The 27,718-nt window shown below is 38.4% G+C and overlaps 1 protein-coding gene across 5 annotated transcripts in view; it reads right to left on the bottom strand.

Moving 5' to 3' along the window:
* RapGAP1 (Rap GTPase activating protein 1) overlaps positions 1–27,718 on the bottom strand; it is a 303,995-nt gene that overhangs the window by 11,301 nt on the left and 264,976 nt on the right. For all 5 annotated transcript variants that reach the window (XM_069504890.1, XM_069504889.1, XM_069504888.1 and 2 more), the window contains 3 exons: positions 19,159–19,357; positions 13,235–13,419; positions 775–919 (listed from right to left, as the gene is read on the bottom strand). In XM_069504890.1, coding sequence (XP_069360991.1) covers positions 775–919; positions 13,235–13,419; positions 19,159–19,357 — 529 coding nt within the window. The remainder of the gene's footprint in view (positions 1–774; positions 920–13,234; positions 13,420–19,158; positions 19,358–27,718) is intronic.

Genomic DNA, 27,718 nt, shown 5'->3' with positions numbered 1-27,718 from the left:
TAGTTTTGAAGTTCTCCAGAGATATACCTAATGTGATAATAGAAAAGATCGTAAAATGAAAACAGATCCTTAGTACCTACAGTCTACACCCGTACGGGGTTTATCCATTAACTCACTTTGAAATTGTTATTATCTACATAAATAAGTTTAAATACGAGGGTCATGTCACTTGGGTCAGTCATTACTGGGTATTAAGGCTTAGACAGACACAACTTTTTGTATATTAGGCGTGCTAACCCACTAGGTGGTTCGGCACGTTAGATTCGGTAGTGTATGATGAACAACAAAGCCTCCACACAATAAAGATGGTCTTCTCAATGGAAATGCATAGTCAGGTTCTCAGAAGTCTACCAATCCGCACATGGCCAGCGTGGTAGACTAAGACCAAACCCTTCTCCCCCTGAGAGGTGACCCGTGCTCTGCAGTGAGCCGGCGATGGGTTGATCATGATGACGATGATGACTGTACGATTCGTACGGCAGAAAATATTGTACATCGACCTTTAGAAAGAGTCGGTTTCGTAGAGCGTTGTCTCTGTCGTTGAGACCGACAAAACGTCACATGAGTGGCAGAGATACCGCTCTACGAAGCCGAAATCTCATTCTCGATGTACAATATTTCTTGTCAGTTACTGTAACTAATCGAAAGAGCTAAGATATAGAGCATACTTTGACTTGGCTTACGTAAACTTTCTCTGACATAAACTGGCTCAAGTTTGAGCAAAGTCAAAGTATGCTCTATTAGCTTAGCAGCTTTAGAGTTTAGTGGATTTACTTGGTGTGGGAATAAGTCCATGCATAGTGGTCGTCCGTAGCCTCAGGAGTATCCTGGTGTGGTCCTGGCCGGCCATGTGATCGTTCTTCAGCGACATCACCACTGGGCCCAGGTTCGCGTCGAACCCAACCAGGTTGATGTGTTCCTGAGGACAATATAAATTTTACAGATGAGATGAGATGCCAACACCGACTGAGAAAAGAGCAGATAATCCTCAAACGACTGAACAGATTTTCATCAAGCATAGCTAAGAAGTAGGGATGTTACGGAGAATTTCAAGAAAAAACTTCCGATCGATTTTGCACCTTCGGTTCCGATAAATTTTAATCAAAAAATTATTCAATTTTGTTGAGACAGCAGTGCAAATCAGAGCCGGGTTCAAAAAACATTTTAATTAGGTACTTGTTTCATAAATCGATCCAATATGACGAATAGTTATTCGGCCACGTTCTTCGTCCGTACGGTAATCCCATTAAATTAAAAGTGACACAAGGTCAGAGTACAAAAAGCTATGAAACATAGTGATAGGTGTGTTCTTCGTTTATAATCATAGTCATATTTTACTTGTCAAGAATCAATAGTTCTAGGTACCTAACCTATTCATATTTTCATCAAGAGCCTTGAGTAATTAGATTTTCTAAAACTACGACTGATGTAAAACATCACTGTTTCCAAGGCATAATTTTTATCCATACTTAATTAATATTATAAATGCGAAAGAGTGTCTGTCTGTCTCTCTGTCTGTCTGCTAGCTTTTTACGGCTCAACCCTTCAACCGATTTTGACGAAATTTGTTACAGAAATAGCTTGCATCCCGGGGAAGGACATAGGCTACTTTTTATTTTTAAACCTAAATCCACGCGGACGAAGTTGCGGGGCATCATCTACTTACTTTAAAAATATCTAAAAACCCACCCTGGTAATGAGCCGCCATTTTGTCGTAACTCTTAAGTCCTAGGTGTAAAAAGTTTTGCGTACGATTTTGTCTTCACTTTTTAAAATATAATTGTAGCTTTGCCTATCTGGAGTTTTATAATATCTTTGCTAATAACAAACTTAATTAGGTTCTGGTCATAAAATAATCTTTGAACAATGCAAAATAACACGTATGTTAACATAACAAAACAAAAACATTATTACATTTATCTCGGTACTAATTACTTAGGTATTTACAGTTCCATTCTGAGAATTAATTTGTTTGAAACGTTTCATATTCCTGAAAGGGAAGTCGATATTACGTACAACAGGAAAACGTGGGTTAATAACAAATGAAAAACAAATATTGACCGTCGAAACTATCGCGTAATGACTATCACACCCATTCCTATATCACTTCTATCCATCTAAAATAGGTTTAATTCCTTTGTGGTAGAAATGGTTGTATTTATGGTCCGATAAAAGTTCGCTGCTGGGCATAGATCTCTTATAGGGACTTCCACACACCAAGGTCTTGCGCCGCTTGAATCCAGCAGCTTCCTGCGATTTGTTTCACTTTCATGTCGCCTGTCCACCGATTGGGGGGTCTGCCAACGCTGCGACCTCGGGATCCCAACGTCTATCAGTTTTTCGACTAACATATGCCCATTGCCATTTCAGCTTCGCAACCCGATTGCAAAACAAAAATACAAATAATTAAACAGACAAACTTTGAGTATCAAAGCAGACAAACTATTAAAAAATGCAACAACAAAAACAATAAAATAATAAGCAATAACTTTTCTCTAATAATTATTAGAGAAAAATGTTTGCTTGTAACAATGTCCGTCAGAAAAATGAGTGCATAGGTAGACAGATAAGTATACCTATAAATGGTTAAACCAGTGTAAATAAGGAATGAAAGGTTCCGACAATTTACGTCAAAGTTTTATTTGTATTTTACCGAAGGCGCATAAAGACAAAAATGATAGGAAAATCTCAAGTCACTTGCCATGCCATAAATTGACTACGCAATCGGTGTGAATCAGATACTTTATGCGTCGAGTGATCTCATTCGACCAGTCGTAGATGAAGTTACATAGCTAGAATGACCTAATAAAGATGCGACAATTCATTTAGCAGGTTAATAAATATAGGTTAGAAGTAAAGATCCAGGGCATTATTGCTACTTTCAAATCATTTTCATTTGCTGAAACTGTTATTTTCTTTACAGTGATTTCACGGGCGATTTTCGCACTTATGATCGTTTGCTACATTAATTTTACTAGGATTTAGAGTAATGATCAAGATAGGTACTTACCAATTTCGCGAGGCATTTTTGACGGATTGTGAAAAACCCTATTTAAGATGATGATGAAACCCTATATCTCAAATGATTTTTGGTTCTAAGTGCGAGTTTGTGATTAGGATCATAAAAAAAAATTAAAAAGTTTATTTCTTGCACGATGCTACGGAACCCTTCGTGTGCGAGTCCAACACGCACTTAACCGGTTTTTTTTAAAACTAATAAGTACTAAATCAGCAAGCTAAGTAGAAGATTTAACCGTGTGAAACCTGGGTCATTTGCTATCGTATTAATTCGTGTGACATTCGCCAAAGGCGGACAAGGTTTCTAGTAACACCAATTGTTTCCAACTCTAGGGTGTTGCCGTCTGAAGGTCGGACTGTTAATCCATCCACAGACAATAAAATGTAATTGTTATGGGGCTAGGTGCTAATTAGTTTCATACATTGTTACGTCAGCCTTGCTACGGAAGGTTTTTTATAAAGTCCGAATTAAACCTTTGTAACGACAAGACCATTGTTTCTTTTGATTTCATGATACCTTTATTTGTTTTAGTTATAAAAACTTTATTCTAAGTTTTTTTTTATTCCTAGCGAGTTTAGTCTAGGTAGGTTTATTTTAGTATCAACTATCTAATGCGTCGCGTTCGCCTGTTTGGAAGCGCTAATCATTTGTGAAAATACCAACTAGTCAGACTTTATCCAAATTTTAACCAATGTTTTTAAGGCCACGCATGTCAAACCAGGGCCAAGTCAGTACCTACCTGAATATTATGATTTGTAAGCTTGCTTAGGTAAGTAAATCGTTTATAGTTTAGACGCACAATGGCAAAATTGAAATGGTGGCATTTTGCTATGAAGTATTACTTCAGCAAACAAAAATATTTGTTGACCAAACAATTAGGACCTAAAAACCTCAATAGTATCCAATTAACAAAAGATCACTTACTAAATTGCTTTTACAAACTTGAAAAGTCTTTTCTAAACACTACTAACTAAGACAGTCGTAATCTGTCTGTCTGTATCCGAGTGCAATTCCAACGTATTACCTATACGTGATCGGCTTAATCAATGTGTCACGGACTTAGTTAAATACACTGAACATCCTTATAAAATTCTATGCCAGGAAATCATTAGTGTACTTTGCTTAATTCAACCATAATCAAGTCCGGTGGGCTCGCAGCTTAAACGGTTTTGTCTAAACTTTATCCGGACTCAGCAAATAATAAGTAGAACTATAGGTACCTATATATTGTGGGCTCTTCTCAGACCTGGGCGCGTTTGGAACCCTCGTAGCTTTAGTTTTAAGTTTGCGTAATAATTATCACCACTATAATCTAACACCATAACAGACCATCAATAAGAGTAATTTATTACCTATTTTGAATAAATCATTTGACTTTGACTTATTGTAGTGATCCGCATCTCTTGTCCAATTTAACTACAGCATTTTTTGTCTAAAATTTTTGTTACTACAGTCATATCTCTTTTTTTAATTGAAAAAGATTAAGTAATTATTCATAGCGCAAACTGCATTGTAAAATGTCATTGTAATCGGAAGTGCAACTTCTACTAAATCAACTAGTCTCTAAATCTAAATATGTATATAAAATGGAAAGGTGACTGACTGACTGACTGACTGATTTATCAACGCACAGCTGGAACTACTGGACGGAACGGGCAAATTTTGCATGCAGATAGCTATTATGACGTAGACTTCCGCTAAGAATCTATTTTTGAAAATTAAACCCTTAAGCGGATAAAATAGGGGTTCGAAGTTTGTGTAGTCCACGCGGACGAAGTCGCGGGCATAAGCTAGTAAGATATAATATGTACTATAATAATGTAATACAAAAACATTGAGAGAAACTGAATTGAGAATCTCCTCCTTTTTTGGAAGTAGGTTAAAAATGCGATTTCTTTTCCCAAATCTCTTTGTATTTTTTTCAATTCTCAGCCGTTTTGTGGCTAATTTTTCTCAAGAAAATCATACCAATGAATAGAATTATTTCCGATGGTTGAGCTTCAAAAAATCCGGAACGTTCTATCTACAATGACGTGATCCATCAACGGCCCAAAAAGGAACATTAACCCCTCGTCCCCTCAATTACCGTCTTTAGCTTTCAATTTGCGTCTTTGAGACGAAAAGGGACGAGCGGTGAATTCGGAAAATTCAAAGTGAGATGATATGGAAAGATTCGTGATTTTAACGACATCCTTGAAGGTAATGTCGGTTAGGCTTATTATTGTCTCAAAATAATCTTAAATTATGATATTAGGCTTATAAAAGCTTTAATAGTAAAATCTTTGTGTGCAGAACTCTATAACTACATTATACATACTAACCATACTAATCTTCTCTATATATATATAAAAGGAAAAGGTGACTGACTGACTGACTGACTGAATGACTGACTGACTGACTGACTGACTGATCTATCAACGCACAGCTCAAACTACTGGACGGATCGGGCTGAAATTTGGCATGCAGATAGCTATTATGACGTAGGCATCCGCTAAGAAAGGATTTTTGAAAATTCTACTCCTAAGGGGGTGAAATAGGGTTTTGAAATTTTGTAGTCCACGCGGACGAAGTCGCGAGCATAAGCTAGTACATATTATAAATGAAAAGTATGACTATCTTTTTGTCAGCTTTTCACGACCCATCTGTTTAACCGACGTTTAATTTCAACGACATAAGGCACAGAGATAGCTTGCATCCCGGCGATCAAAGAGATCCTACCGGATTTTTAGAAACCTTAATCCACGCAAACGAAGTCGTGGGCGTCTTCTACTATAAAATGTATTAAAATCTATAAAACAAATCACTGGTGCAGTTATAATAAAAAAATACTACCATTGAGTTTTGTGTAGAACAAAGCTACGTTCAATGAGAAAAGCATTCAATTTTATCGGTAACTATAACAATTCACAGAAGACGAAATGCAATATCATTCTAAAACTTCGATCAAAAAGCTCGTAAAAGAGCCCTAAAAGAACCTTAAACATAATTTCTGCACCTGCTGTTCCCTCACGGTATCTTCTTCAAGGCGCATGACATTTTCATTTGTACCTTCCACAGATTTATTCAATCGAACTGGTGCCAAAGCGGCAATCATTTTTGAGAAGCCATCGTTCGTCTCAAAACGGATTGTTCCCGAAGCAATTTCGCGTTATGAAAAGGCGCATTTGCTTATTGCCCTCACTTTTCTTTTGTCGTTTGCGAGCATCTGTCTTCGTCGCAGATTTAAATGATTTCTCTCACTTCACAAGTTCATGCTGCGTTTGATTTTTCATTTAGATATTGATCTTTTGTATTTTACTAGTGACCCGCCCCGGCTTCACACGGGCCTAAAGGCCACTACTCAACTAGCATAAAGTATGATTAATGAATATTTGAAAAGAGCATCCGCCGAGTTTCTTGCTTGTTCTTGTCGGTAGGAAGAGAATTCCGAAGTCCGAACCAGTGCACAGTGCCCCAAGCAGATTGTCTTGACGATTCAAAAGCACTTTTTAAAGTTTTTTTGAATTAAAAATCTTTCTATTTCCACTTCAACGCCCGCGACTACATCCACTTGGATTTAGATTTTTTACAGATCCTGATCTATAAAAAAGATCTAAAAATTCTTTCTTGGGATTGCTAATAATCCAAAAGCTACCCATGACTGCCAAGTTTCGTTTGAAAAAAACACACTTACACATCACTTACAAATTTCGATCACAGTAAAATGTTTTTCGGACAAAACAAGCAAAAGAGAAATAATAATAAAAAATAAGGTACCTAGATAAAATAGGTTTAGTTTGGTACCGAAATATATAGCTATGATGTTTTTCCATAACTTATTTACCCGTCAATCCTCACCTATCGGCGTTGGCATCGCGGCCGCACCATTCATCTATCCTAACACGATTCTAACCCTTGCGGTCACAACGACCCGTTGATCCTGTTGATCTATACTGACAGGATGACATTTGACAGGTAAACCGTTATGCAACAATATGTTAGCGACTGCCAAACAGCTTTGGGCTTTTGGGTTATCTCTCACTATTTATAACACTTTTTGGAAAAACCGTAAATATATTACCGCGGTTAATGGCCTCATCTGGTGACAGAAGGACTGGCTCATGGCTGCATGGAAATGCAGCCAGTATTCTTGGCACCATTCCGGGCATGATTTGTACAGTAAATAAAGCTGCTTTAAGTTTTAGGGAATGCTGGGCATATCATGTAGCTTTGAATCACAGGTACTTTAATATTCCTATTCAGGTCTAAAAGTAGACCAGGTAAACAAAATGTTATCATGAATCAGAGCCAAGCTAGGTCAGGTAAACTAGTGCTGTCCTTTCCCGTAGAGAACTATTTGAAGGATAGCAATCACTACGAGTGAGTACTTTTAGCCCTGTCCATTTTAGTTTAAGTTATAGATTCGTGTGTACCATATTGAGTGGTTGGCACCATACATAAAAATATACTCCATACTAAACGTTAGAATAGATTTAAGATTTTTAGGGTTCGAAATATATAAAGGTTATTTGTTTTTCTACGGAACTCTAGAAACCATGGCCCTTTAGGTATATTGTTGCCATGTTGTCAACGTGTCTGTGTTAAAATCGTGGTTGAAATATGATACATGATCAAGCAAACAAAAGATTCAGTCGATCATATTACGGACTAAAACCTGACGCACATTGTACTTTTTTTTTAATAAAATTAGCGAGCAAACAAACAGGCGGGTTACCTGATGTTAAGTGATTACCACCGTCCAAACATTTTCAGCACCAGAGGAACCGCCAATGCCTTGACAGCCTTTCAGGAATTTGTTGGTCCGCCCCATAGCCCCATGTACATGTAGTTATAGTCAGGATAAACTAGCTAGACTGTCTTAATTCTGTAGCGTATTGTGCCGCATTGCATCGAAGTATTGTCTGCCTGCATCGTAATCCCTCAATCATAGAGCAAGTTTGGCGAGTGCGTTCTCAAAATATATGCACTATACGACATTTAGACGCCGTTGATCGTCGAGCTAGGAGACTTATAGGCGAAGATTCACCACTTTTGGGGAAGCTTCAGTCTTGATTAACGCCGTAAGGTTGCAAGCCTATTGGTGTTTTACAGGATATATTTCGGAGAGTGTGCTCAGGATGCTCAGTATTTAATGCTTCGATCAAAAGTTCCATATAAAATATTGTTTCCATACTAATTATTGTGCTACTGTCTTGTGTTGTAGACACAAGCATACTTATAAAATATATTGAAATAAATCCAAGTAACTGATATGCATACGGTCGATCAGATTTCTGCATAAAGGTTGGTGCACACGATAGAGCGATCGGGCATTAAGTCTCTTGGCAAGCACTCACTTTGCGTAGTAGTTGACCCCAAAACTACGAACTAACGTCTGCATGATATAAAGACCTGTGTACATCAAGAAATAAAGAAATTATGACGTCATGACGTCCTCTACCAGAGAAAAAAGTGAAAATTTTCAAGATAAGTTCGACTAATGCTTTACCTAATGCTTAAATTATATAAGCTTAGGTTCTCAAAAGATCATTAGAATCACATTTCATACAGTTGGCTAGGTAATTAGCATGATTCACGAGTTCATGACCATAGACATTATAAAAGATACAGTACCTGTCTGAAAATAGTTTGTCATTGTGTTGCAGACGGAAGTAGAATATTGTTTTTATTTTATATCACAACTATGCCCGTGACTTCGGCCGCATGGATATAGTCATTTTATTCTGTGGGAACTATTTCATTCTCCGGGAGAAAAAGTAACCTATGCCGTCTTCAGGACGTAAGGATGCAAGCTTTCTCTGTACAAAAAGTTGCCTATGTTCTTCGCTGGGATACAAGCTATCTCTGTAGCAAATTTCGTTAAAAACGGTTGCACAGATGGACCTTGAAAAGCTGGCAGACAATCAGGCACACTTTCGCATAAGATTAGTATGGATGTTTTAGTATCGACTTGAATAGATAGATACTTTATTATCATCACAAAGCAATTTTTTTAAGAAACTTAACGAAAAGATGCTGCTAGTTTTAGACATGTGATGGTTACTTTATAAGGGGCCTAATTGTATGTTTAGTACAAAGAGCCTACACGCAGTTCCTAATCTGTTCGATCTACATGGTGGTTGGCTCGCCGAGCGTGAAGTAAGACGGTTCCGCGTCGCTGAGCCCAGACTTTTCCCACTGTCGTAGTATCGCTGTTGATTGCCGTAATGAGTAGGTACACCCCTTAATGTACGCCTCGTTGCATCATAATTTTATTTATTGTATATAGTCACTTTAAAAATTATAATATGAACAAGGGCAGCTATTTTTGGCAGAGTTCCTATTGAATGAAAAACTAGCTGACCCATTGGGCTTCTCTCAGATGAAAACTCTGAAAATTCTTCTTTAGTAGAGGTCAGGTAACAGAGAAGACCTATAGGTTTTTCCCATAACCTACACCTATCCATACTTAATATATATGTGTCTGTCTGTCTGCTAGCGTTTCACGGCCCATCCGATTAATTGAATCTGACGAAATTTCATACAGGGATAGCTTGCATCTCGGGGATAGTCATAGGCTACTTTTTGACCCCGTATATTTAAAAGGTCCTACGAGATTTTAAAAACGAAGTCAAGTCGTGGGCATCTGTCTGTCTTTTTTAAGTTCAAACTCTGAACTGATCCTGACTAAAGGCACAGAGACAGCTTTCATCCTGGAACATACATTTTAACGGAATGGCATTCCGATAAAAACGAAAAATCAAAAAGCAAAAACTTACATCCACATGGACGAAGTCGCTGACTACTAGATATAGGATAAAAGTAATTCAACCAAGAAATAAATAAGACAAGATAAAATATAAAAAAACAATAAACTCCAATCTGAACATCACATATCAAACCAGGCCATACCAAAGATACACGAAGAGACTAAAAGAAAAAGCAAGCCGACGCGTGGGTATGGGAAAGTTCACACGTGTCAGAACTATGCCCAGACCTATTCATGTGCTCAGACATAGGGCAAGGGAGATGAGCTATTAGATCAACGGAAATTAACGACTTTGAATTCGAAATGGCTTATGGTACAAGATTTTAGGGAATATTATCATGGGATTAGAAGTAGCATTATTAAAATTATTTACTTTGTGAGCTCTTGATAAAAATTTTGGTCCAAGGCTTCTGCATTCAATACTACTTATCTAGCGCTTTTTAGGATTTTAAAGTTCGCTTGACTTTCTACAATCTATATATATATCCATACTTAATATTATAAATGCGAAAGTGTGTTGTTTGTTGGTTTATTGGTTTGTTGGGATGTCCTTCAATCTCGTCGCAATAGGTAATCTGGGTATAGTAAAAACCTGGTGTGACATAGCCTATACTTTTATCCCTGAAAATCAAAGAGTTTACACGGGATTTTTACATACCTAAATCCACGAGGACGAAATCGCGGGCCACAGCTAGTCAAGCATAAACCTGACTGACTAAACTTGCGTATATTTTATTTTATAACATTTATAATAAGGGTAGTGATTTTCTCGAATATGCATACCTACGATTCTACTAATACGATACGTTAACACGGGACCGAATCCTCAAAGTCCGGTGGAAACGGAAAAGTTAAATTCGGATCGGACCCCCCAAAAACGGTCCTAAATATTGAATTGGGTTAACGACAAAGTTGCTTATCGTGGACCAAAATATAACACTAAGTTATTACGCATGTCTGCTATAAGACCTACCTTCCTGCCAAATTTCATGATTCTAGGTCAACGAGAAGTACCCCGTAGGTTTCTTGACAGACAAACTTACAATTATCAAAGTGATCCTATAAGAGTTCCGTTTTTCCTTTTGAGGTATGGAACCCTAAAAATTAGAGATCGCCATGAAACTTGCAATAAGCTACCCGTGCGAAGCCGGGGCGGGTCGTAGTATTCTATCAAATAAAAATGTTCTGCCGGGATGCCCCACTTGGCAACAAGATGTTCATTGCGCGCCGGTCAGACAGCGCGGCGCGCGGCGCGAAATGTCAAGGCACACTTGCGTAATCATTTTGTTTTCCTTTTGCCAATATTAATGGCCTCTGGGGCATCGATGCGAACTTCTCCCAGACGAGAGGTTCCGGGTTTCGTACCCGATGGGACAAATTTAGATAGCGACATTCTTTTAAATTACACACACATAGGTCTCTTGTTAAATTAAGTCTGCTGTGGGCGGTTCTTTGCACGAGTGTACCAGGCTGTCGGTCAGCAGGCAGAAGTGGCGAATGCTCGTCAGGCATATAACATCTGCCCTCAAAGACGTTGCTTCGTGATAACCACGACGACTCTGCCAAGAGTGCTACGACGAAGGTCTCTTATAGAGACTTCCACACGTCACGAACTTACGCTGCTTGAATCCAGCGGCTCCTTGCGACTCATTTGCTGTCGTCTGTCCATTAAATTGGGGATCTTTCAACGCTGCGCTATCCGGTGCGAGATTGCCATTGCACCTTAGGACTCTAACGTCTATCATTTTTCGAACTAGGTATGTGACCTGCTCATTGCTACTTCTGCTTTTTATAGAATAGGTTTTTTTTAAATTTAGTTTCTAGTAGCTTATGCTCGCCGACTTCGTCCGCGTGGAGGGTTAGAATTTTCAAAAATCCCTTCTTAGCAGATGCCTACATCATAATAGCTATCTGCATGCCAAATTTCAGCCTAATCCGTCCAGTAATTTCAGCTGAGCATTGATAGATCATTGTCAGTCTGTCAGTCCGTCAGTCACCTTTTTCTTTAAAATATTTAGATTGTTTTTTTAGTGAACAATAAAGGACAAGTATATTATTTTCATCAATGAAAACTTTTCGTGTATTTGCTAATGGTCGTGCCAACAAGCCTAGCTAATCCGGTAGTGAACCCTGGATCTTTAAATTGGCAGCAACTAAACACAGCAAGCTGTGATAGCCGAGTGGTTAAGACATTGGGCTCCTATTCAGGGGTACGGGGTTCAATTCCGGGCACGCATGTTTAACTTTTCGAAGTCATGTGCATTTTAAGCAATTAAATATCGCTTGTTTTAACGGTGAAGGAAAACATCGTTCATTCATAATGTTCTCAAAGGTATGAAATTTGCCAATCGGCACTTGGTCAGCGAGGTGGATTATAGTCAAACCCTTTTCATTCTGCGAGGAGACTCGTGGTCAGTATAGTGAGCCGGCGACGGGTTGGTGACAACGATAGTGATGAAACACAAAGAGATCATCGCAAATTCCAAGAGCTGTTGCCTAAAATAGGTTGCGTAGCTATTTTAGGCAACAAACTAAAATATAAACAAATTAAAAACTTTCACATGTAATATTTTTATTTTTATTTCAAAGGTATTTATATTCCGCACCTCGTATTTAATATATTGAAAAGACTGCTGCAGATAACTGGGAAAAGAGGATCGAATTTAAAATTCAATGGAGCAAACTCTTGGACGCTTACTTGGATCGGATTTCCTATTCCTCCGTACTTCATATAGGTTCTTTTGTAGGTAAGAATAGGCGTCTTAGCAGTAGCCGTTCTATTTAACATATTCATTCCGTATAAGTAGTGCAGAGTGGACGAAGCTTGAAGGCAGAAAAAGAGCTACGAGTACTGTGTATTGTGTTACTATTTAATTTATCATCCTATTGTTCCTTTGTCTGTATCAATTGTTGACCTGCATTTTTAACTTTATCTTTTACTGAACTGTACTAAATACTTTTGTACTTAAGGCTTGTTAAGAGGTGATAGCCTACTACCACCTAGTCAGCCAGAAGTTCGGGGGGATCCGGGGTTCCATCTTGTTCATGTATCAAGTTTTCGGAGTTATGTGCGTTTTAAACAATTAAAGTTTAGCTTTAACGGTAAAGGGTAATATCATCAGAAAACCTGCATGCCTGAGAGTTTCTCCATAATATTCTCAAAGGTGTATAAAGTCTAGTGTCTATTACTCTCGTTTTGAAATGACCAATATTATCGCTAGCGAGGAAAACGAAAGCCGAAAGGGTATTCCATATTCTAGCAACAAACTGTGCGTATTAGAAACGAGAAAGCGAGTTCAAGCTGGTACTTGGCTGAGCTATCCAATAAATGCTGAAGCCATCCCATAAAAGCCTAGATACTGTTGACCGAAAAATGTGAGAACGCGAGCTTAAACAGGATAGAAGCTGCTTCATGCCAAATTCTTCGAAAACGGATTAATTAGAGGATCACAAATTATAGAACCCACCTTGCCAAGGAAGAACCGCCTGTAGAACTTGGCGGTGTCATCTGTGTCGATGTTGTGTCTTCGAGACGACTGGCGAGGGGTGGTTGGCTGTGGACGTGATTCACTCTCTTCGTCCACGGAACTGTCCTCCCCTCCTTCAACCCAATAACCACCATTCGGTGGTTGCACTATGGTTGGGGGAGTGCCTGGAACAAACAAATTATTTTGAATGCATTTCTTTAGATAGACTATTACTACTACCAGCGATCTAGTAATATTAGTGACTAGCTGATGCCCGCGACTTCTTACGCATGGATTTAGTTTTTAAAAATCCCGTGGGAACTCTTTGATTTTCCGGGAGTAAGTAAGTAAAGTAAGCCTATGTCATTCTCCAGGTCTTAAACTATACCCATGCAAAAAATCACGTCAACCCGTTGCGCGTTGCTCCGTTGCGACATGATTCAAAGACAAACCAACAAACCAATAAACCAACAAACAAACACACTTTCACATTTATAACAGGGGTAGTGATTGCTTGTGGCTTCGCTCGGTGAAAATATAAATTCACTTTGTTCCCTATTTCGTGACAATTTTAAAAATTCGGCCTTACTTCTTGCCTACACTATAAAAGGGAACCTCTGTCCAAAATTTCAGCTTTCTAGTCAATGACTAAGTATACTTTTGGATTATGATAAGTTAAGCAGTGATAGCCTAGTGGTTAGGACGTCCGCCTTCTAATCGGAAGTCGGGGGTTCGATCCCGGGCACGCACCTCTAACTTTTCGGAATTATATGTGCGTTTTAATTAATTAAATATCACTTGCTTTAACGGTGAAGGAAAACATCGTGAGGAAACCTGCATGCTTGAGAGTTCTCCATGTTCTCAAAGGTGTGTGAAATCTACCAATCCGCACATGGCCAGCGTGGTAGACTATGGCCAAAACCCTTCTCACTCTGAGAGGAGACCCGCGCTCTGTAGTGAGCCGGTGATGGGTTGATCATGATGTTGATGATGAAGTTAAGAGAGCAAAAAATGTTCGTTTGTTTGTACACGAGGTAGTCAACATAAAATATTATTTTCATATGTGCATAGCAACGATCCACAGGCTATGAGCGATCCAATCTATAAAACCGCATCTAATTTCAAGTAAGGCTACATTCTAGTCTAGACCTCCTTTGTTGTTGGAAATATTTTTACAAGGCTTTCAATCCTGCGTCCTGCGGGAATCCATTGTTCGCGATGACTGTGCAAAGCGGTTCGTCAGATGTATGTAAAACTCGAGTTTTATCGTGAGTTTTTAGGATTCTGTACGCAATTGCAAAAGACGCTAACTCTGTGATCAAAATGAAAGCCAAACTCATTTGACATTGGCTGGTTCTACATTGCTGCTTCAGTGAGCGATATAAAATTAATATTTCTTAACAAACGTTTGACTGATCAAAAATAAATGTCAAATGAGTTTCTGCGTTAGCGAATCATACCGCTGGATATTAGGTGTTTTGTTTAGACTTCCACACGTCGCGTCGTTAGTGGTCGTGCGCTGCTTCGATTCAACAGGTCCCTGCGACACTTTTGGTATGGTATGTGCACCTAATAGAGGGTCTGCCAATGCCAAAGCATATTATTACAATTCACGATCACATTAATTCTGCCCCATTATTCATGGATAAGTTGTTCGAAACCAATCCGAAAACTAAGCATTTGAAATTCTAGCAGTTGAAGCCAAGAGAAAAGCTGGTTTTAGTTTAGAAAAATACACACGGAACTTGAACAACGAAAACGGATTTTAATTTGCACTGGATTTTAATATATTGACGCATGGCTTTCATGTTGACCGAAAAATCAACCGACCGAAAGGAAACATACATTAGAGCTTTTAATTTGCAAAGTTGCAAGTTTGAAATATTTACCTACTCTCCAAACAATTCGCCTTCGTCAATTGAAAATGTTAGGTAGAGCATAGGTAATACTATGTAAACTACAAGGTACATACGTAAACTATGACATGATTAGTGCCCATTTCTATATTCGATCTATCTGTCTAATAATGTAATCTGTCTAATAAGTACTAATAAGTAAACCAAGTATTTCGTTGGTCTAGTGGTTAGCATGTTCATCTGCGGATAATGAGGTTCTGGGTTCAATTCCCCGTTTGGGCCAAAAAAAAAATATTAGTACCCATAGATTAGTTATTGGTCTCGCTACGCTTGAGTTAGTAGTTAGTACCTACCTTAACAATGTTGTTATAAATTTGTCAAATACTGTATGGCATTTTTTGAAAAAATATATCAAAGTTGCTAAGACTCATCAGTTGATTACAGATAGATTGAATATAGGATCGGGCTGATAAACAAAATAAATAAAAGCAAACGCAAAATTATGTAGGTGATATTAAACGGCACAAATAAAGCACTCACGACCCAACTCAGACCTCACGATCCCTCCCACATAAATAACACAGGGTATAAATGTTGCCTATTACCGGAACAGGGGTAAAAATATTAACCAGAATATTTTTATTAGGTAGAAATTAAGTGTTTCCAATCGTGATAAAAATGCTATTACTTTTCAAAATAAATGCTTTTGAAAATTTTTAGGTTCAGTAATTCATGAATTGTTCGTTCTGGAATTTATATCAGCTCCGGTACACATTGCCCATGCGTGGTAAATGTGTACTAGGCAATGCATTCGGCAAGCTCAAGTTCTACTAGCAAATCAGGCCCTGATTCTTAAATGTTTGTATGAAAACTCACAAACAGTATCCACGGTCGAGCGTAGTGGGCTAATGTGTACCTACAAGGCTCTTTAGATATCTACTTGATGGACCAAAATTTTAAATAACCTAATCGTATACACAACTTTGACTTTTTTAGTCAGTTCTTTGTACTGAATCTATCGCCTGGAAAGTAAGTTCTAAGAAAATAATTTTTTTTTACGTTCACTACTTTGTGCATAGCACAGCAACGATAACATTTCCTTTTAGAGAAGTGTGACAAACATTCCTTATTAAGATTTGCTTTCAAAAACAAGCAGAGATTTCCCAAGATATCTCTAGTCTGTACCACCTAATTTAATTAAGGCTTTAATCAACTAACTAGCAGTGGAGCGGACATTTCTGTTTGCGCTTTGCTTGATTAACAATCATTCCTTCGTGTCTCAGTAAACAGAGTTCTCTTCCATGGTTCTGTCATAATTTTTCTTACATTTGTAATAAAATCTTTTCTGTTTCTCATAAGTTTACTGTTATTCTAATATTGAAGATATTATAACTAATTGTTTTTTTTTTTTAATTAAACTAGGTATATGTTTTTAATCAAACTTGATTCATAAAGACATAGGTACGATTCGATTTTGGCTTTGAATTTACTTTAAAATGTAGGTATCCACCAACTTTAATTCGGTTGGGCAGCGTTCAGGAAGCTTCGAGATGGCGACCTCGCACCGGAAGACGCAGCGTTGGAAGACCCCCCGCTAGGTGGACGGACGACATCAGACGAGTCGCAGGGAGCCGCTGGATGCAGGCGGCGCAAGACCGTGGCGTGTGGAAGTCCCTACAAGAGACCTGTGTCCAGCAGTGGACGTCTATTGGTTGATGATGATGATGATGATGATGATGATGACATGTAGGTAAATGTAAGCGGCTTTCTACATGTAGTAGTTAACGAAAGTGATTTTGTACAATGGCTGTTTAAAAGATGTAGCGAAAGATTTATTCTTTAATCTTTATTTGAATGAAAGAGTTAAAAGTAAAAGTGACAGTCCATTACTGACCAACATAAATGGACTATGCGACTGCCCAAAAAAAGAAGTGTAGGTAATGTCTTCAGGGTCCATGTACCTATGAAAGTTTATGTAAGTTTGTGAGTTTCTTTATATTACTTCTAAATACCTGAAAAGGTTTGGATGTAAGAGGGAGGTATCGTTAGAATCGTTAGGCTATATTTTTTTTGAAAAAATTCAACAGGGCAGAGCGGTCGTGTTTTATAAAATTTTATAATTATGATAAACTTGATTTAATCCATACTAATATTATAAGTGCGAAAGTGTGTCTGTTTGTCTGTCTGCTAGCCTTTCACGGCCCATCCGTTCAACCTATTTTGACGAAATTTGGTACAGAGATAGCTCTATCTATCTCTGTGCCAAATTTCTGGGAATGATATAGGCTATTTTTTATCCCGGAAAAACGAAGAGTTCATACGGGATTTTGGAAAACGCTGGCGAAGTCGCGGGGCATCATCTAGTTATGAATATGGATCAGTGCCGCCTATTGGACGTGGGCGGATTTCAAAAAAGAGAATATAATTTCAGTCCTTTATCCTTTATTTATTGTTTGGTTATAGGCAAGATAAAAATAAACTACTGATTTATTAAATTAGTATTCGATCATATTCTAAGATACCTAGGTAGTTGTACGTGATTCGTTGAGCTAATTAAGCTTGGAAAAACCTCTTAATTGAACAGGTTAAGAGATGTACGACCTCTGTTCATTCAACCAATTATTTACTAGAAAAACCAAACATTGAGCATTTTGGATTAAAATCGTTTTTTTTTTTAGGTATTTGCACGCTGCGTCTCTTTACAAAGCACTGACGCCCGCAGGCCAAAAAAATTAAAAAAAAATTCAGGCATTGTCCAACAAATAACAGACAACGTAAAGATTTAAAACTAAAAGTTTTAGCTCAGAGCAACAGCAATTCACAAATTTTTTTTTTCACTGTAAAGAGATCCTCGCAGTTGTTTCGCAACTTTACAAAATGGACTAAGAGCCCGTGAGGGCATGATGATCCAAACTTTGAAGTTAACAAACAGATAACAGGTAACAAAACCACGATGATCCAAACTTCACAGTCACTGATCGTTCCTCTCTCTGTTAGGGACAATGCGCAGAGAAACTGTCAGCTTTTATAAAATAACAAGGTCTGACCCTCAAGAGCTCTATCTCTAAAAGTATACTATAAATAAATTATACTGTAGGTCTAGTATCTCTTCAGGATAACAATAGTAAAATATTACTCCCTCTCGTTCCCATAAAAATAATATTATTCTGGAATTGTGATACTTGACCTTTCAACAATTGCAGTCGTGCGTTAGTTTTAGGTATTTTATTGCGAGGTAGATCACGAACTGGTTTTATCAAATTTTATACATCTCAAATACCATTATGATTTCGTGCCTTGAGTTTAACGACTTTTTTTGAGCTAAAAATTAACTTGGGCTATTGCAACAAACGTTTCGAAACAAAGAAGGTAGGTAACTTAATTGCATTAGTACCGAATTGTGATGGATGAACGGACATGACGAAACTACAAGAGGATCCTGTTTTGGAGCATGTTCTATATCCTATACCAATATGGAAAGAAAAAAATCCTTTTATTCTAGACATTATCACTCAGGTTCTACGTGGTGATATGAAAAAGCTGTTTGGGGGATTAAACAAAAAGGGTTGTTGCATGTTGCAACTTTAGATTGAGCTATGCTGGTATTGTTATCACTGTAGGTATTACTTACCTAAGTGAAGTCTACCAATCCGCACATGGCCGGCGTGGTAGACTATGACCAAAACCCTTCTCACTATGAGAGGGACCCCCGTGCTCTGTTGGCGACGGATTGATCATGATGATGATGATGATGATGATGATGATGATGATGATGATGATGATGATGATGATGATTCCGATACAAGTCAGCCCTTGACTGCAATCCCACCTAGTGGTAAGTGATGAATGATGATGCAGTCTAAGATGGAAGCGGACTAACCTGGAAGGAGTATGTGAGTAAGTCAACCTTACCTTTTTTTTCGTTTGGGGAGGGGGAGAATCCTCATGGATTCCACTGGCATGCCTGACTCCATTGGGGTGCTGTCCAACGGCCTACGGACTAAAAGCCTCCTCCCCTCCTTCGCTCTATCTTTCAGGTAAAACCTTTGCATTGCATCTGAAACCTACCTGGCCTAGCCAAAGTTTCCTCCAGCAACAGCCGACTGGCCTGGCAAGCGGCAGCATTTCTGCGCTGAGCGGCCACCGCACCAGGTGAGGGTGGTGGTCCATGCGGCTCGGGGACTCTGGGGCCCTCCGCGTACGACTGCCTTCCTCCCGTGGACGCAGCTCCTACTGACACAGGCCGACGGTTTTCGGGTCGGGACACCTGCAAAGAATAAAAGATACTGTGATATGTAGAAGGAATATAGGAGTGTTCCGTAACATATTCTTTGTAATACGGTAGTTGACAACTAGTCAAATCAGTGACTTTTAATCAAACGTCAAAACGCGCGCTTGGTATGCGAAATTCTATGAAATACTGGAATGTGACGTCACATCATAATGATTTTTAGTTTATCGATAATTTGAAATTCGCCCACACTGGGTTAGCGCGGGAGCTGTGTGTGTGTGCGGGGCGTTCCCTCCCCGATTGCCATTTCAACCTGTCGCGTACTATATCTCACACGTCAGTCGAGGTGGCAGCAAGTTCTCCAAATATAATATTTAAGACAGCGTTCACTACTACAGCGCCAGGTAGCTTATCTGTGGATGTGCACCAGATCTTTTAAAATTGGTCATGTGCGAGTCGGACTCGCACACGAAGGGTTCCATACCATCATACAAGAAATAACACTTTTTTAGGGGAACGTATCCGAATGGCAAGAAACGGAATCCTTATACATTCGTCATGTCTGTCTGTATGTCACCCCCCCCCCCCTGTAACTTTTAAAATAACAGAATGATAAAACTAAAATATATATATATATAGTTTTTATCGTGCAAAATGTCGATAAAATACGATTGTACAACGGAACCCTCAGTGCGCGAGTCTGATTCGCACTTGGCCGCTTTTTAAATTTCTATGATAGCCATTTTGATTTTTTTATTATTTGTTGTTATAGCGGAAATAAGTAGGCTGACTAATCTTTTCACCACGATGCGATTAGCCACCTTTTAAGACCGAGCTATCCGAGCGCAGTTGCGACTATTTTGGGCTGCCCGTGTTTGAGGTGACCGTCGACTCGAGAAGAAGAAGAAGAAGCGGAAATAAAACACATTCTGTGAAAATGTCAACTCTCTACCTGTTACGACGGCTTCGGGTACGGATCCCTACAAATGTAAATCTTGTACGGTTGGCGACGCAAGTAAGCGTGAAATTCGTGGTTCGTTGACCCACTGCCGTGGGATCCTATTATTGTGGTAACAACAGTATCACTGCGCGCAAACTACTTCTTTGGTACATAGGTATAGTACACGACAAGTCGAGATGGCAGTCGGGGAGGTAATATCCCGCACACCTGTACAACCCCAGCGCTTACCCGGTACGGGCAAGCGCGGCTGACGTGCGGGTGTTCGGGGCTTCCCCACGCCTCATAACCCGATTGCCATCTCAATCTGTCGTGGCCTATACCAATTTGAGGACGTGATGTGATTGTTCAGTTCACACCGTGGTTCCGCCACAAAAGGAGGCCACGAAATTGAATTTGGTACAAGCTTGGCTGAATTTGTGAGAGATTTCGAAACTTTTGTCGGTTGAGTAGTTTGGAGAACAGTTAGTTGATGCGAACTGCTCTTTATGGTCTAAAACTATTGTTAATGAATAACCACCCTTTGCCCACGGCCTTGTCCGTTTGGGATATATACAGGATGTAACCAGAACGCTAGGAAAAACGAGGACCGGTGGTAGTACTGATGATTACTGATATAAATACTAAAATAAAAATAAAATATCTTATGTTTTGTTAAAGTTCACGATATATTGCAAATAAAACATCTGATTGACGCTAGAGGTCAACGAACGTTGCATTAGTAGGCCACTCTGAGTCAATGCCGCGTCGTAGGTGGGGCATTGACCGCAGTTTTGCACGCTATACATTGCGGGTTTGAAACTAAAACTACAAAATGAGGCAAATGGTTATTGATATTGGATTGTGTTTAGATAGTATAACAATAACGCTAAGTTTTTGCTAGCGTTCTGGTTACACTCCGTATAAATCCCACTTTATTATATACTTTAAAAAAATACGTAGTTATTTCCTTAGGATTGTACTATGTTTCCGAAATGAAACTATCTTTATGCCCAAAGTCAATACCGCGGAAAGGTTATAGTAGAAGAAGATATTATAGCATTAGATGAATGTCAACTATTGGGTTGCTTATCATTCTCCCCTGTGTTGGGGAAAATACGCAAAAAAACGTTCAGCTTTTACAAAATAGCGATGGTGTGACACGCGCTGGTTCTTAGTCCTTGTTGTGACTTTTAGTAGGTACATGAATAATGCTGGATAACTACAGCATTGACACATAAGCTTATTAGTTATTATTGATAGACAAGTCCACTTTAACTATGAAATTATACATTTAACCAATCCTTAAATAATTGTAATAAATCTTACGAAAACGACAAATTTTCGACATCATTTAGTATCAAGTATAGATAATCGTAAATTTTCAAGGAACGCGCTTAATTTATAGAAAACGTTGGTTATTTTTAACCGCAAAAGTTAAAACTTCCGTGCATCAAAGCGCCTGGCGGTCTTAATATGAAATTATATTGCTCGACCACGAGCTTGTGTACCATTTCGAGTTTAACGACAATCATTGGGCAAGACATTACTTTTAACTTTCTATTCAGTCATGGGTATAAAAGTAGGTATATAATAAGTATACCTATAGTATGCGACAGGTTGAGATGGCAATCAGGGTGTGAGGCGGGTGGCGGCGCACCGGGTTAGCGCGAGAGCTGTGCGTGTGTGCGTGACGTTTCCACCCCGATTGCCATCTTTTGTTAACCTACACACTTGTGCATATCTCCTTCTCCGTTGAGATTAGCTGTCGTAGCCGAAACAAAAACAATATTGCTGATGATAATCATCATGAGATCTGCTGCTCCATGGTCTAACTCAATGGTGACGTAAGATTAATCTGATCAAAGTGAAAATGCTCGACATTTTCCACGCAACTAGTTTCGCGTTGCCGTCAACACTCGCACTAATGCTTTCGTCGGCTTCCAATATAAAACTTTTGATGGTGTTTATAGTTCATAGATTTATGATTGCGTTTCCGTATTGATTCGCATTGAAGAATGTTATTTTATCGATTAAAAAAGCTTTTGAAAAGCAAGAAAGTCGGTGAAATATTTTGAAAAGTTTTTCTTAGATAGAACCAATATGAATAGCGGAAGTGCTAACGGAATAGCCAATGCCAATGATGCTTGAAGACTCGTAAGGAATTCAATGGCTTTTTTTAACTTACCTAGTGTAGTGTTTTAATTCGCCAGACAAAATGGTATCTTCATTAGTAAGTCCACTCTTCTGAGTTTCTGTATGGAATGGAAAGTTGTTGTACAAGTTGACGACACAAAATTAATTTCGCGGACAGAATAATTAAGTTTTGAATGTAATAGTACATACAGAGTATAGACCCTTGAGTATAGTAGGATGACGAAAGCAAAGGACCGATGTGTTTAGTGGGTCGCTCTTAAAAAGGCCTATGTCCTCTATCTAGCAGTGTACGCATTCAGTCTAATGGATAGACTGCTACAGGATAGGATAGAAAGGATACTAGGCCAAAGATGACCATTGACCAATTGTAAATACTGTTATATTATTATAACAGTATTAATTAATTAGATTAATCAGCTAATTGACTAAGCACCCGCTTTTGTAACATTGTCTGGATATGGTATCAAATATCTGTCAATGTAAGGTTTCATATTCTGTAGGTAGATATGTACATTGTACGTATGTATATGGTTTATAGTGCTGTAAACTACTAATATCCATTACATAATATTATTATGTTATTTGTCATACTCAATACCTCCTTAGTACTTTTGAAAAATGCTTTAGATATATTTTAGAACTTTCACATGACTCCTACCAGTGATTTAAAAAAATAGCGACCAAATTAACATGCGGGTCAACTGATGTTAAGTGATTACCGCCGGCCCATGAACATTTGCAGCACCAGAGGAACCACCAATGCGTTACCGGCCTTTCAGGGATTTATGAGAAATATGAGCAATAAGTGAGGATAGCATTTTTTTGTAATTAGATCTATGTATACCTATAGAACTACGCGAAATTCTTTTATATATCTTATGTATTTTTCAACTCTGTGAAACTTTATTACCCTTAAAAATATTTTCCAAAAATAATATGGAAAGCCTTATCCATTGTTAGGCATCACGTGAAACAACCCTGATGTAAAAAGCAAACAGATTAATCCCTTTCCCCCAATTTAAGGGCGTAAGTATAATTAATGACGGCAATACCGACAAAACGACACGTCTTGCAGTCTCATTAAAAGTTAGGATTTTTTAGATCAACCCCTAACCACTACAGTTTCGAGAATTCGATTAATGATACACGCTTCATCTCCACGCTGCATTTATGTAAAGAAAGAAAGAAAACTAGTTTATTCATCTTGTGCCTAAAGTACACACAAACTTAAAATTAATGGTTAGTAGGTAGTAGTTAATAATAAAAAAATACTAGTAGGTATATACGTTTATGTATATCTAGGTTGTTTTTAATATTTTAGATTAATTTCCAAACATGTAATGCAAAAAACTAACCATAAAACTATTTTTGTCGTCACAAATTTACTTTACTCCATACTAATATTTATATGAATGCGAAAGTGAATTTGTCTGTCTGTCGGCTAGATTTTCACGGGTTTTGATATCTGGTAGTGGTAGGTACCTACAGAAATAGCTTGCATCTCGTGGACGAAGGTTATCTTTTTTTTTAATTTACAGACTACCGCTTGGCTGCAATCAGACCTGGTGGCAAGTGATGATGCAGCCTAAGATGAAGCCTAAAAGATGCCTATTCACTCTTGACTTGAAGATACCTATATTGTCTTTTACCAGACAAAGAGTTCCCATGAGCTCACACATTTTGGCGTAAGCTACTAAATAAGTGTGCACAGTGTAAAGTAAATTTTAACTACTCCGAATCAAACACTGTGGTAATCGAATCATGTACTTACTCTATTCTAAAGTTAAGGCAGTTCAAAACTAAATTACCTTGCATCAAGTGCATTGTACATGAATTTAACATCTTTAATCAAAACTTTGGTTTCCGAATTCAGTGCTTTTGAATATAAAGTGAATTTTAATTGTGAACAATGGCATGTATTATGAATTACATTTTTAAGGAAACTTTGTAGTGTCGAAGGACTATGAATAACCCTTACTAAGTTTCATGGGTACCAAACTGACGTCATGGCTTCTACTTAAAAAGTTTTATAACTTATAAAACGTACCTGTGACGTCATCCGCATGGATTTAGAATTTAGATCTTTGAAAATCCTGTGGGAACTATTTGATTTGACCCCAAGATGCTATCTATCTCAGTATAAAATTTTGCCAATACAGGGCTTAAGTTCTGAAACGGTAACAAACAGCCAGACAAACAGAGCTACTTTTGTCTTAATAATATTAGGGCAAAAGTACATACATAGTTTATACAGGCTACTTACACAAATGTACTATTATACAGTATTTTAGCTTAAATGACAACTGCAACTGAAGGCTAAAACCGCACCCGTTTTGAAATTACAGTGTTGAAGTGAATATTATTTTAATAACAGCTATTTGTAAGTGAATAGCTCACTTTTATTTTTAATCTATACTATATGTATATAAAAGGAAAAGTGACTGACTGACTGACTGATCTATCAACGCACAGCTTAAACTACTAGACGGATCGGGTTGTTTGGCATCCTAAGAAAGGATTTTTGAAAATTCAACCCCTAAGGGGGTGAAATAGGGGTTTGAAATTTATGTATATAGTTAACGCGGACAAAGTCCCGAGCATAAGCTTTAATAATTAATAATAATTAATAATAATTATTATTAATTTTTAGAAAATATTATTAATATTAATGTATCCGTACTCGTAAAACTGTATTTTTTACTAATTGAATTGAAGTGAAAACTTCTTTAGGTGCGTTGGCCGATTTTGCATTGAGTAAAATCTTCAAGGTCGCGTCACCGACAACCTGATGAAACCAGTAAGGTTGCAAATTCAAATCCAACTTCATTGGAGTATTATTGTATAACTGGATCCCCTCCTAAAAGTAGGTTCGATGCTTATTTGAAGGGGTGTAATATTCCATTTTTTTCGAACTTTTCACATACCAAATATTCCCGGTTTCAATAATTCAAAATCAAACAAAAATTATGAATGTTAAAAGCACTCTATATTCGCAGTTTTCCTGTAAAGTTGAACAAAATATTTCAAAAATCTGGCACTAAACAGGAAAGCGTTGAGGAAGGAAGGCACGACGACCAGCGACCGATTGGTTTGTGATAGAAAGTAAATTGCGCCGACTGGCCGAACGGTAGTTAAAGCGGTTTCAGATTAGCATTTTTTGTGCGTATTTGTATGCGTGGTGTACCATGATCATCGTCAACCCATCGCTGGGTCATTACTGAGCACGGGTCTCCTCTCAGAATGAAAAGCATTTGGCCATAGTCCACGCTAGCAAAGTGCACATTGGCAGACTTCAGACACCTTTGAAAACATTATGGAGAAATCTCAGGTATGGTATGCAGGTTTTAGGCAGGGGAAACCTGATATTTTTTGCTTATAAGTTATAGCTTATAACACACATAAGAGATCGCTAGGTCACGATAAGGCCGCCAAGTTGTACCTGCCTATATTTTTGTTTTGCTTTGTATGTGTTTTTCTGTACATTTTGTAGTGTGCAATAAAAGTTTCATTCATACAATAACATCGTAAAACTAGAAGTGCCTGCCCGGGATCGAATCTCTGATCCTTCGAATAGGAAACCGACATCTTTCACGCGCGTATACGCGCATCTCGTACGGGTGTAGACGGGGTTATAACCTATTTGCGCGAGCCGTTTCTTCATCGGAATTCATATTGCTGAGTACTGACTGATCCGCTGGTTTGAGTGAACACGCCGGAATGGGCGCGTCTACGTTATACGCGCGTATGATTATTATTGAAGCGTGAAACCTAAAACGTGAGCGTAAAACGCGCAGAAAAAACGCAAGTCTGTAACCCCTTTTACCTACCAATTTATACAGACCTACCTACACGATGCATTGCCGGAAACGATTGCCGTCGCAGAAAGGAAAACGTAACACCCACTGGTAATATGACAAAAATGTTCCGTTTGTTAAGTTGGGATAGGTACCTAAAAAGCATGCATTTTAGGTACTTATGATGATTTGTTGCAAAAGCTTGCATGATTTTTGACTATTCATGCCGGCTTCATAGTAGATAGAGCAAGCTCTTGTGTCAGTTCTATCCGGTGCATTACAAGTTACAGCCCGCCGACAGTCAGACCGAACGGACGGACGGACGAACAGCGGAGGCTTAGTAGTAACGTCCCGTTGACATCCTTCGGATACGGAACAATAAAAGTACCTAACATAAAATATGTACCCAGTTACGAATCATATTATATCATCACAATTCAATTTTCCGCGAAACGAGTACTTCATTAAATACGAAATGCTATTAATAATGTGCCTGGCCGCCTCGAAGTGGGGCGGCTCATATTTTCTCATCTCTATACTCTACTGAACAGGATATGTGCCTCTATTGTTTCGCTTCAGATGTAACGATGCTATTCACGTCCCAGATCAAGGTACGACGAATACCTATGCTGGGTGCCTATGGGCTTATACCACTGAGTAAGGATAGCAGGTTTATATACGTCTGTACTATCGCCTGAGTGTATTTGAAGCTTATATTTAAGCTTATATTATTTGAAGCTATAATAACTCAATCATAAAATAGCAAAAATCTGAAGACCACAAATATAACGCTTCGCGCTTATTGGAAAAAGAGAAAATTGTGCATCTATATAAACAATATAGTTTACTCTCATTATATTCATTTTCCATAAAAAGCATGACGTCATTATTTCTTTAAAAAGTAGTAGACGCGAAGATCTAAATATAATATCATAAGCATAAAACTTAGTTGTGGAAAGTGTGAATAATTTTATTCTAAAGCTCTAGAGAAAACGAGAACTCATTGACATAATAATTTCAGAGAGGGAAGTCCTTCGAGAAGTTAACATTAAAAACCCGAGAGAGAAAAGAGAACTCTCCGTAAGGCGCCGTAATTGCGTTTATCGGAGCGGTAAATGAGCGTTGCAAACGCCAAGGCACACTGGTGACCACAAAATTCAGAAAAAATCTAGAAGTGTTAATTTTTTTTTTAAGACTGAAGAGTATAATCGGCCACTTTGCTAGCGTTTGTGGACTATGCGCCTTTGATTCGGTGGAAGTCCAAGTCCTGAAGTGCTTGTACAAAAACGCCATGTCATTCCGTATACAGGACCAAACTACGAGGCCAATCCGATTGCAGCTGGAAGTGCAACAGGGAGCCGTATGTATAGCAGGGGCGAACCGGGCCAGAGGGAAAACCCAGCAGCCAAAAGTCCCCGTATCGGGCAGTAGTGGGATAGCGGCCGGGAGTGAGTGCTCAGTGTTTTTAATAGATTCACCTTGCTCTTCTACTAAGTCATTTATAAGTAT

The sequence above is a fragment of the Maniola hyperantus genome, chromosome 19, assembly GCF_902806685.2.
Source record: "Maniola hyperantus chromosome 19, iAphHyp1.2, whole genome shotgun sequence".
NCBI classification, from domain to species: Eukaryota; Metazoa; Arthropoda; class Insecta; order Lepidoptera; family Nymphalidae; genus Maniola; species Maniola hyperantus.
The sequence above is the reverse complement of the archived record's forward strand: the minus strand, read 5'-3'. Positions and strand labels throughout refer to the sequence as shown.